Source organism: Eptatretus burgeri, chromosome 15 (genome assembly GCF_056783735.1).
Source record: "Eptatretus burgeri isolate ZD-2024b chromosome 15, Ebu_testis_v1, whole genome shotgun sequence".
NCBI classification, from domain to species: Eukaryota; Metazoa; Chordata; class Myxini; order Myxiniformes; family Myxinidae; genus Eptatretus; species Eptatretus burgeri.
In genome coordinates, this window is record NC_140975.1 from 50,719,634 (window position 1) to 50,732,166 (window position 12,533).

General features: G+C 40.5%; 1 protein-coding gene across 4 annotated transcripts in view; it reads right to left on the reverse strand.

The window, feature by feature from the left end:
• Positions 1-12,533, reverse strand: part of LOC147012140 (uncharacterized) — a 208,262-nt gene that overhangs the window by 80,854 nt on the left and 114,875 nt on the right. For all 4 annotated transcript variants that reach the window (XR_015051468.1, XR_015051469.1, XM_085855847.1 and 1 more), the window contains exon 25: positions 10,118-10,451. Coding sequence is in view for 2 of the 4 variants with exons in the window: in XM_085855847.1 (XP_085711973.1) it covers positions 10,122-10,451 (330 nt within the window). In the remaining 2 variants the exon portion in view is untranslated. The remainder of the gene's footprint in view (positions 1-10,117; positions 10,452-12,533) is intronic.

The window sequence follows — 12,533 nt, forward strand, 5'->3', positions numbered from 1 at the left end:
AGATTCATATGCCACAATCAAATTCAAGATAACTTAAGAAATGCAGGAGGAGATAGATTTTGAAAATCGTCATTTCGCATTTTTTGCCAACTTTGAAGTCACGTGACACGAAAACGAAAGCGAATATCGAAAATCCGGCTCGAACAAATTTAGATATTGTCCCATAGATTCATAAGCTACAATCAAATTCAAGATCGCTTGAGAAATGGCAGAGGAGATAGAATTTGAAAATCGTCATTTTCGCAACTTCAAAGGCCTCGTGACCTTGACCTTGACCTTCGGTGACCTTGAAAGTCATACCATTGTGTACGTCTCATTGACCTCTATCAGGATCACGAATGACCAGATCTCCCGCTTCAACTTCATTGTGAACGGATGGATCGAAGGACATCGACACCCATATTATTAGGTCATGCTCGAAGAGATGGCCTAAAAAGGAGAGAGAGAGTAAGAGAGAGTAAGAGAGAGTAAGAGAGAGTAAGAGAGAGTGAGAGAGAGTGAGAGAGAGAGTGAGAGAGAGAGAGAGAGAGAGAGAGAGAGAGAGAGAGAGAGAGAGAGAGAGAGAGAGAGAGAGAGAGAGAGAGAGAGAGAGAGAAAACACAGAATTTCACCTGCAATAAGAGAGTTGGGTTGTGTGGGCCTAACTTAGGCAGAAAAGATTTTGGGTAGGGATGGGCAGAGGGGTTGTGGGGGGTGAAAGAAGATTGGTGTAAAATAAGATGGTGATGCACTCACGTGAAGCACTGGAGGGAAGAGTGGTATTGAAGCATCTGTGGAAGGAAGTTCCACACAAACAGGAGAAAAGATAAACAAAAGAGTGAATGTGCGTGTGAAGTCTGGTTGATGGGAGTTTAACCAAGAGGCGCTTACAGGAGAACATGTGCATCGTGCAGGAACTGGGGAAGGTTGGAGAGTTGAGAGAGCAGAAGGAGCAAGACCGAAGGAGAGGAAGATAAGACAAAAAAGCAAACAGATGCCAGTGACATGTCTGTGATATGAGAACAGCAGGCCTTGTGGTGTGGTCTTATCGTGGGAGATGCCAATAATGTCGAGAGCTATAGAATCCAATGAATGCAAGAGAGACAGTTGTGGTGCTGGGGCCCCAGCCCATATGGGAGAGCCTGACTGCATTGACTTATGGACAAAGGCCTTGTAGGTTTTTGCATTTTAATGAAGTGCCATACTGCACCTTAAAAAAGAAGAAGCACCCCTTCCCTCAGGAACAGATACAGCCTCCTACCAACAGATAAACAGCTTGCTTTCCACTATTGTATAAAGAGATCCTCAATTTTAGTTTTGCAATGAGGCTCAAGCTTATTTGAGCCAGCCCAATACATACAACGCGGCTGTCATCTATCAGGCAACAGACTACCTGACCCACCGTTATGTGCACGCGGATGTGTAGGTTAGGTCGGTTTCTATTTAAAAAAAATTGAAAGTTGCAAGTCTCACCCCCATTTCTTTTCCTTTTGATGAGAAAACACCATTGATGAAGTTTCAGCCAAATCGAACTATGTTTAGGGGTCGCTACTGGACATTGAAATTTCAGAATTTAAAAAAAATTCCAATAACCCAAAATAAGAAAAAGAAAATCTACTGAATTGAATAAATTCTGGATAAAAAGTAATACAGGTCATGAATTTACAATCATTAGGCATTTATTTCATCAATTTTCAATTTTCACATTACTGAATACTTGCATAATAATGCATTGAACAATTTCACTATTCGTGCAAAAGTTCTTGGAGTCGCTCTAATGATGGATTACAATGAAATACTCACTTCCAATGAGGACCAAAAACAATATTTGCTCCAGATTGTTTCAGAGCAAAGAAGGAAAATGCCATCCTGCAAGAAAGAACTTTTGCATGAATCGTGAAATTGTTCAATGCATTATTATGCAAGTATTCAGTGATGTGAAAATTGAAAATTGATGAAATAAATGCCTAATGATTGTAAATTCATGACCTGTATTTCTTTTTATCCAGAAGTTATTCAATTCAATAGATTTTCTTTTTGTATTTTGGGTTATTGGAATTTTTAAAAACTCTGAAATTTCAATGTCCGGTAGCGACCCCTAAACATAGTTTGATTTGGCTGAAACTTCATCAGTGGTGTTTTCTCATCAAAAGGAAAAGAAATGGGGGGTGAGACTTGCAACTTTCAAAATTTTTAAAATAGAAACCGACCTAGTGTACGTGCCTGTGGTTATTCTACAAGGGTCATCAAAAGGCCATGGCAGAAACACTGGGTTTTGGTTAATATATAGAAATATATATAAAATACACCATTGCAAAAATAAAATGCAAATAAAATCCCATGGGAAATTTCCACATCTCAATCCTATCGATTGTCCACACCTAAGAAATACCAGCCATGGGTTTATTCTTATCTGTTTGATGAGCACTGGTGCATTAATTATATCAGTTAACACCTGCTGCAGGATTGACTCATTATATTTCAATGAAATGGAGACAAAGTTAAAAGGCACTAAAATCAGAGGTGTATTTCACTGAGGGCTTCAGGAATCAAAAAGGTGATTGCTAGCATTGAATGCCACACATCCTCAGAGAGCCATTAACTATCTCAGCTTTTGGGAGCAGATCAAAAAATAAGAAGCTATGGTCATAATTACACTGTTCAGCTAAAATCACTCAGCTGATTGGAATAGGGCACAGTTTTCACATCTGACAAAGGTTAAACTGCAGAAAGAGATTGCTCATTGAGTTCTACATGATTTTGTATTGACAATGTTGCAATTGTATAGGAATTTTACAACAGTGAACGAAGACTACATTGTTAAATGGTAGTATCTGACACTGCGCATGCATCAAGCCACCAGGTGTGTCGAAAAATAGATTCTCCTTCTTTAAGACAATGCAGAGACTTGTGTGGCAAGGCAATATCTGCATTGCGTTGGTATCCTGAAAGTGTGAGGCTTTGTGTGCACCGCACGTATCAGATTGGCATTCATGTAACTTCTACTTGGTTGTATATATTGTTTTTAATCTTAAAGCACAACTAAAGAAAGAATCTCACAGGAAGAGGTCTATCAGCTGTGTCAACACCATAATGTACATTATGCAGAGAACACTGCAGAAAGCGAGCACCTTTGATCACATCGTCAAGTCAGTTGACCAATGAATGAAGTGCAATCTCGATGACAAAGACTGCTTTGTAAATTTAAAAAGGCTATTTTGATGTATGTGGAAATGATAAATCTCAATATTCACTCTCTCTTTTAGAAATACTTCACTCCACCTTGATGACTCATTAATTAGGAAATCACTGCATTCTCATGAATACATATACACTGTTATCTTCTCAAAAATTCATCTTCGACCAGTATTTCCATGGCCAGTGGTCTGCAGGACTTCAATCCATCCTTCCATGTTTGTCATCTTCATAGATACCAAACTTTTTGTATTTAAACATCAAACCTTTGGGGTGTCAAAAGGATTTTCCCTTTCCAAAATGTTTCAGGGCCACAAAAACAAAATCTATATTCTAATGGCATCACAACTGTCTTTCATCACTGGTATCAATCAATGTGTTACACTGGCTGCAAAAGGACCAATACCTGTGTGTGCCATGTTTTGCTGGTGCGCAACTCTTCCTTCAAGGACAGGCAAAAAAACTTTTCGCTCTCACGTATTATCATCCTCCACCATTGAAGCAACTGTGGAACTGTCCAGGCTCATCATTTCCTGACAAAATAATATCTCCATATTTTAAATTAATAAGAACATTTCCAACTTTACCTTCTCGCTTTTAGCTCACCAATCACCACAAGGAAAGTTCTGCTTGTACAATGAGTGTTTTAAGTGTCGTATCTTGTCATGTGACACTCCCACTGAGTACCTCTGAATATTTATAACTTAAAAATAATCCAAATTAGAATTCAAGTTTTAGATTTATTACTAACTAAATTTTGTTGGAGAAAGTGACAATTTGGGGTGACACATTTTATTGTCATGTGTACCTTGGTAATATCATCTGACTCCCTAACCTGCCTGTTCAGGTAGCTCACTGAGTACATTGGTAGGTTTATTAAAATTTCAACTTAAAGTTTGTTATAACTTTTACAGAAGAGGAGGAAAGCATTCTTTTATCATCATGGACAACTCGCAGCCTCATCTCTAGGTACAACACTGTGCAAATCCTGAGCTTCCACATCCAAAGAGACAGACAGTAAAACGTAATATTCTGCCAAGTGAAGGTAACCTCAAAGCACAGGTATCAGCATGACAAAAGGTATATTAATTATGAATATACCAAAATATTCCAGAATAATTTAATGACTTTTTATTAATCTACTGTGTATTTTTATCTTTATTATTTGCCCAGAAATTCAGAAAGACACAGCTTTAAAACTAGAAGGACACTTGGTAGAGCGCACACCTATGCCACGTAATGCCTAATCCAGTGGAACATATTGGGCCAAATACGTTTTTGAAATATCATGCTTTATATAGCTTTTGGCCCCATGTCTCAATGGTGAAGAATCATTTGAAAAATTAAATATTTCTCATATCAAGAGCTGGATTTGAGTCTTCACCAAAATTGAATCAATTTTTTGTTGCCACACACCCAACATGTCCACTAAGTTTCGTCCGAATCCATCTACCACTTTTTGAGATATAGTGCTATATATCATTTTTGTCCCTATCTCTCAATGGTGAAGAATCACTCAAAATTTTCTGTAGTCAGATCCGGATCCGGATCTTCACCAAAATCTAAATGATTTGTCCGTGTCAAACACCCAACTAACCCACCAAATTTCATCCAGATCCGTACATAACTCTTTTGAGATATCCTGCATACAGACAGCCAGGTAGACAAACAGACAGACAGACAAACAAACAGACAGAGAGGGGTAAAAACATAACCTCCTTCAACTTCGGTGGTAGAGGTAAAAATGATGCCGACAGGTAACCCAGCAATATAATGGTCAGCCAACATGTGCCTTGACATATTCCCCAGTTTACCCATGAATATGCAGAATTTGCATGTGCCTACTGTGCACTGCACACACCAATTACCATACACGCGTATTGAATCACATGACAGTGCTCCACATGGTACTGTGCAAATTGTAAAACAGCACAATTCGGTGAACCATCCCTGCTGTGAAAAACATTTTTATTGATGTCTAAACAACGTAAACGTGATGCCACGCCTTTCCAAAAATGAACATCTACGTGCTATTGACATGCTTGAGACAGGAGGAATTGCACAAAACGTTGTGACTCGGCGTTTTGGTGCCCATAGGAGCCTCATGCAGTCACTGGAGACATTATCAACAAACTGGCAACATCAGAGACCATCCACGTTCTGGGTGACTATGTGTGACGTCAAGTCGTTCGGATAACCATATCCAGTTGGTGCACCTTTGGAATCGGTTCCAGACAGCAAGTTCGACAGTTCACAGCATCTCTGGCTTGCGACCAATCAGTGCACCAGAACTGTCAAGAATCAGTAACGCCAGCAGAACATCTGAACACGAGGACCAGTCGTACGTCAGATTTTGTTGCCACATCATCGATGTGCATGCCTAGCTTGGTGTAGACAATATAAGAGATTCAGGAGACAAGATTGGGCCGCTATCCTTTTTACAGAGGAGTCGAGGTTCCATCTTGGCAGTAGTGATGGCTGTTGTCACATTCATCGACGGGAAGGGAAACTTTACACTGATGAATGTGTTGTGCAACATTCGTCGTTTGATGGCTGAAGCGTGATGATAAGGAGTGGCATCACCGCAGATCACAGAACCCAGCTGGAGGTAATTAATGGCAATTTGACAGGTATTCAGTACTGTAATGAAGTTCTCCATCCTCACGTTCTCCTGTTCCTGGAGGTTCATGGACACCACATCACACTTCAACAAGATAATGCACACCCTCACATCGCACGAGTCGTCACAAACTTTATCTCACAACAGAACATTCCCACACTTCCCTGGCCAGTTGTTTCACCTGATATTTCTCCCAAAGAACATGTGTGGGATGAAATAGAACAATGATTGAACAGTCTTCAAACAATCAGCAACGTTGGCCCAACTGTACAGATCTGGAATGACATCCCTCAAGCCGTCTTCAACCATCTTGTGTCCTCCTCAATGAGGTGCCGTTGCCAAGGGTGTGTCAATACAAATGGTGGTCACCCCAGATACTGAGCCGTTAATCAAACAGAACACCAAAGACTGCATTGGAGTCATTCGAAGGAACCTGAACAAGTGAAGAGCAAAGATGGAGTCATCTGGAGGAACCTGGATGGAATTTGGGTTTCAGCCACGACTCCACAACACTCAAACCCATCCAGGTCAGCCAAGTGAACTTTACAGAAAAATTGCTGCAATCATTCACTTCTCCAAGACAGATAGATAAAGAAAGACAGAAAAAGAATCAGGGAGATAAAAGAAAAGAAAAAGCAAGAATTAAAATGAATAAGGAGAAATGTGAAAAAGGAGAAAGAAGCGTGAAAGGAACAAAGAACAAAGATGTCAGGAAGAATCCAGAGAGATAGATTTGAGCAGTTACTCCCCAAGCCCAAACGCAGCAACATGTACAAACTACCAGAGCCTCTGGACTTTTGTTTTTCACTTTTGACTCCACCCCTCTTTGAGACTCGAGAGACATGTCTTACACACATATGTTCACATTCTCATGTTGATTTCATGTTTATCAAACATTAAGTATTGATATGACTAAACAACGTGAGGTTTTTGCTTTCATTTCCCAGAAGTGTAAATGATGCACAGGAGCTTTTTCTGCTGGTATATACATAAATACATATATATTACATATATATATATATATATATATATATATATATATATATATATACATATATATATATATATATATATATACAGTGTCTATAAAAAGTCTACACCCCCTTTCAAAATTTTAACCTTTTGTTGCCCTATAGTCTGGAATGAAATTGCATTAAATCAGACTTTTCCAACCTATATTTACACATCGTAACCCACTACTTCCATGTGAAAAACAAATTCTACAAATTACTTGATATTAATTAAAAATGCAAAACTACAATAGCTTGGTTGGATAAGTGTCCACTCCCCCCCCCCCCTCCCGAGTTAATACTTGGTGGAAGCACCTTTGACAGCAATTAGAGCTGTGAGTCTGTTTGGATAGGTCTCTACAAACTTTGCACATCTCGATTGGGCAATATTTGCTCATTCTTCTGCACAAGTTCGGTCAAGTTGCATGGGGAGTGTTTATGGACAGCAATCTTCATGTGATGGCGCAGATTTTCGATTGGATTTATGTCGGGGCTCCGATTTAGGTTTAGGTCGGGCCACTTGAGGACATTTATCTTTTTGTTCCTTAGCTACTCCAGTGTCGCTTTAGCTGTGTGCTTTGGGTCGTTGTCATGCTGAAAGGTGAACTTCTGTCCCAATTTCAGCTTTCTTGCAGAGGGCAGCAGGTTATCCTCGAGGATTTTTCTATATTTTGCTCCATCCATTTTTCCTTCTGTCCTAACAAATGCTCCCAGCCCCTGATAATCATAAACATCCCCATAACATGATGCTGCCATGAACATGCTTCACAGTAAGGATGGTGTTCTTTGTGTGATGTGCTGTGTTGGGTTTGCTCCAAACGTAATGTTTTGCATTTTGGCCAAAAAGTTTAATCTTGGTTTCGTCAGACCAGAAAACTCTTTCCCACATGGCTTCAGAATCTCAGGAATCGGTTTTTTGCATACCTCAAACAGGACTCAAGGTGGGCTTTTTTGAGTATTGTCATCCTTTTTGCCACCCTACCGGCCAGACTTGTGGAGTGCTTGGGATATTGCTGTCACTCCCCACACAACTTGACTGATCTTGAACAGTTTTATACAGAAGAATGGCCAAATATTGCCCAATCAAGTGGGCAAAGTTGGTGGAAACCTATCCAAACAGACTCACAGCTGTAATTGGGGGGGGGGGAAGAGTGTGGGGTGGGGGGTGGATACTAATCCAAACAAGATATTCTTGTTTTGTATTTCTAATTAATTTTCCGAAATCTGTAGAATTTGTTTTTCATTTGAAGTTGTGGGTTACGATGTGTAAATAAAGGTGGAAAAAGTCTTAATTAATGCAATTTAATTCCAGGCTATAAGAAAAGAGGTAAAAATTTTGAAAGGGGGTGTAGATTTTCTTATTGGCACTGTATATATGTGAGTGTGTTTCTTTGTTCCTTATACGTTTCCAAATCCTGGGGCCAATTTCCCAGAAGTTGCTGTTTTCTTTGTCCCCCCCACCCCCATGCAGAAGGTCAATATCACAATAAAAACTTCCATTTTTTTCATCAAACTGATGTAAAAACATTCAATAAAGTCATTTTGTGTGATTGAGTATCATACATTGCGTTCCTCCCCACACCAGGGAGAGGGTCGGAGCTTGGCTTTCACCTTCACGGTTGTTTCTGCTGTTGGGGATTGAACCAATTGCATTGAAATGTTTACATTTTGTATGCACAATGGAAAATAATATACAAAGGGTGCACAGTCTCTGTAGTACTACCCTGGATGTAAGTAGTGGTCACACGATCCTGTGCAATCTTAAACAAGGAAATGAGGAGGCTATTTGGCCCATCATGGCCATGCCGCACTCCCGAGTCAATTTTTATTTCAGCTGTAAATCATCTTATTGATGTTTTCCTGAAGTCGAAATGGACAGCCATCTAAAGTTTGGTTTTACTAAAGGTTGGGAGTCAATGGCCATCCAGTAAGGAAATGGTGTCTCCTAAAAAACACACCCATCCAGACTGGAATGGTTTGTGGCAACTCAGGTAGCTGAGAGGCGTATTTGCTCGACTTAGCCAACGGCAACCATCAAAAGGCAGATGAGCTATTATTTAGCCAATGGCAACAAAACTATTTGCGTGGGGATGAAGGTGGGTACACAGTGTCAGTGAAGCTGTGGAAGGCATGTTCCTCGTCCGGTGGATGACCTTGCAGTCCAATTCTTCCCCAAACCCTTCTGGACCATTTTCATGGTGTAAATGGGCACTGATATTTGTTGTCGGTGCTTATTCGTTTGAAGAAAAGAAATCCCATCTTGCTTGGGTTATCCAACTTGTTATTATTAAAAAGTAGGGCAATGAAACAACCCACATTACAGTTACAATGCAAGTGTACATGTTTTCTGGTAATCTTGGATGCAGGAACCAAAAATTTATTCTATGTAAATGAAATGATGAGAATTTACACCTGACTTCTAACCGTGATAAGCAAATGGACTGCCTGATCAAGGTAGTCTCTGAAAAAAAAAAAAAAACATCCACACGCAAATCCTGATTTTACTCAACTTGAAAAAAAGCCTGACTATGGGATTAAAATAATCATTGCTATGTTTCCCACAAAGCTTTCATCTGCATACAGATTATAAGACAGGTCGGTGGTCTTTCTGTCTCCTTCCGACTCCTCTCTGGCCTTACGTCCCTTCTCTGTCTGTGATATGTCCCCCCAATATTTACACAGGGCGCTGAAGGTCTGCCAGCAACCCCCTTCAGGTAAAACCACCAAAATCAAGAATCACTGCTCACCTTCACTCTTTCGTTCCCCTTTTTCCCCATTTCTGGAACAAACTCCCACACTCTCTTCAATCCCACTCTTCCTTCAGGGTCTTCAAAACAGCTGTTCACCAACACCTCTTATCTTCCCCAATCCCAAACCTTGATCTTTTCTACCCCCGTTAATCCACCACGAACCAACCTCCTTCAAATTCCCTGCTTTCCTTCCTGAAAGTCCCTGTCGTGTAAGCACCTGAAAGTCCGTAGAGTGTCCATCTTGTTTACCCCATGTACCCCACCCCATCCCTCTCTCGTCCACAGATCTCCTAACGTCTCTGTTCCCTCCTGTTGTTGTGCTTCCCTCTCTCACCCCTCTTGTCTTCTCACTTTGTTATACATTCTGCATGTTCGCTCTTATATGAGCCTCGACAAAGTAAACAACAAAAAAAGACCAATAGCGAATGCTAAGATAACAGGTGGTAAAGGATAAATCTGAGAATGGAGTTGTAGGAAGCAGAGATATCGAGTGTTGAATCTCATTTACAGGACATATGAAATGGGAAAGTGCACACACGATCACAGTAACACAATAAACCAACCTGCTCACATCCTCGGCCTCGGATCCAGCATCTTCCTGGCTCGAGCCTCAACCTTCCCGGTTAATGCAACAGGAGGCAACAGGGGCCGAGGAGCTTGCGGTCCACTCTGGTTATTCCAGCTTGGTGGTGCTTGTGGTCGGTGTGGACTTTGGGGTAATCTCGAAGTCTGATAAGTCATATGGAGAGGAACTGCAGATTGCGAAACATAATCCTTCCTGGCATTTCCCTGAATAGGCCGAAGAGGGTCCGCAGCTTGGAGCCTTTCTTCGGGAGTGTAACGTGAGGTCATGACTCTTGGGTCCAGCAAACGGCCAGGAGGATTACTTGCAGAAGCCTAAAAATAAACAAAAAACAGTGGGTAGGCCAAAAGGAAAACGTTTTAACACCAGAACATTTGTTGAGAGATACTGTCGTATATGATCAGGGCCAGACACTGTGAACAGCGTGGCGTGTGGGACGTGACAAGAGGCAGTAAACAGAGGTGTTAATATGTTTTAGATATTTAAGTAGCCGGATGGGAATGCTTGAAATGTGTTAATTAGGTTACTTGGAGAGTGAAAGGTTCTACATTGGCCTGGCGGTGTTGTCAGCTTAGCTTTGCAGGCGATGAAAGCATAACTTGGGAGGAGCATCTGATGTGTAGCACACACTTGTCCTCACTAATTATAATCAAACTGCACCAGAAGTTCATATCTAAACGATAGGTGACACAAAAACATCTAAAAGGAGTGCAGGGATGTTATTTTATACATATCTAATGCATTTCATCACCGATGAAGTACGGTACTAAACATGCACAAGGAAGAAGGAGAAAAAAAATCCATCAGAGACATCATGTTATTGTGTTTCTACTCAGGATGGCATCCCTTTGAAGTAGCAATTCCGTTCCAATTCCCTTCCCTTTATGGTTAATGTGAGCTATCCACCAAAATGTAGAAATGATGACATCAGGCCTCAACATATACTGTCCATCTAGCTGGATTGCCTCAATCACCAGATCCTCAAAATCCAATGTCAAAACGCAAGGTATATAACATCTGCACAGTTGCTAATAATGGTGGCAAGATTGATCCATGTGACTATCCCAGGAAAAAAAAATGGTACAGTTACAACTATAGTATATGAAAGTTGTACTCTCATGTACTATAGTTGGTAACAGGAGCCACTACAGTAGTCTGCAGAGAATTACTACAGGAAAGGAATGCTATTCTTGCCTGGAATATAGGCAAGTCAGCCTTCCCTTTGCATAAACAAAAAACCGAATAGATTCCACAATTACGTCCGCCACGAAGGTGGACAAAGCTTATGTTTCACCCCTGTCTGTCTGTTTGTTTGTCTGTCAGCAGATATCTCAAAAAGTTGTGGACAGATTTGGACGAAATTTCGGAGATAATATACTGAATCCGGATTTGGATACTAAAAGTTTTAAATGATTCTTCTCCATTGAGAGATAGGTCTAAATATGATACATATATATATATATATATATATATATATATATATATATATATATATATATATATATATATATACATATATATGTACATAGCACAATATCTCTAAAGGTTATGGATAGATTCAGAGGAAACTTGGTGGACAGGTTGGGTGTGTGACAAGGATCAACTGATTCAATTTTGGCGAAGATCTCTATCCGGATACAAATTTTTTTAAAAGTGACTCTCCTTTATTTAGAGGTATGCCTAAAAACGATAGAGAGCACAATACTGTATTTCAAAAAGTTGTGTACAGATTATGACAAAACTTGGTGGATGAGTTGGGTAGGTAACAAGAACAAGCTGATTCGATTTTGGTTCAGGTTGCAGGTCCGACCTATCAGTGGGATATAAAATGTAAACTGTTCAGCCTGGTTGAGGTACGCGCGCGCTCTCCCGAGTGCTATTGTAGTTGCAGATGAAATTACGCAATTCTTCAACTCTTTGATGAAGTCTACTACTCCCCAAAGGTCAATCAATATGAAAGCTGAACAATCACTTCATCTTCGAAAAAGCCATTCACCACCACCTCTTATCTTCCCCCATCCAAACCCTCGATCTTTTCTACCCCCGTTAATCCACCACAAACCCACCTCCTCCAAATTCCCTGTAATGTCCATCTTGTATACTCTGTGTTCCCTGCTCCATCCCTCTCCCTTCCACAGATCTAATGTCTCTGTTCCCCACTGTTTTGTTCTTCCCACTCCCGCCGCTCTTGTCTCATGCCCCCCCCCCTCCTTGCTGTGCATTGTGTGTTGGCTCTCATACGAGTCTCGACAATGTCAAAAAAAAAAAAAATCTCAAACCCTTTCACTTATCTGCCGTATTGTCTTCTTATTTATTTACAGAAACATTGTTTGTTTTATGTCAGGTCAGGTAAGATCTGTAACCTGCTACAGGTACCATGTAAACCTGTACTAACT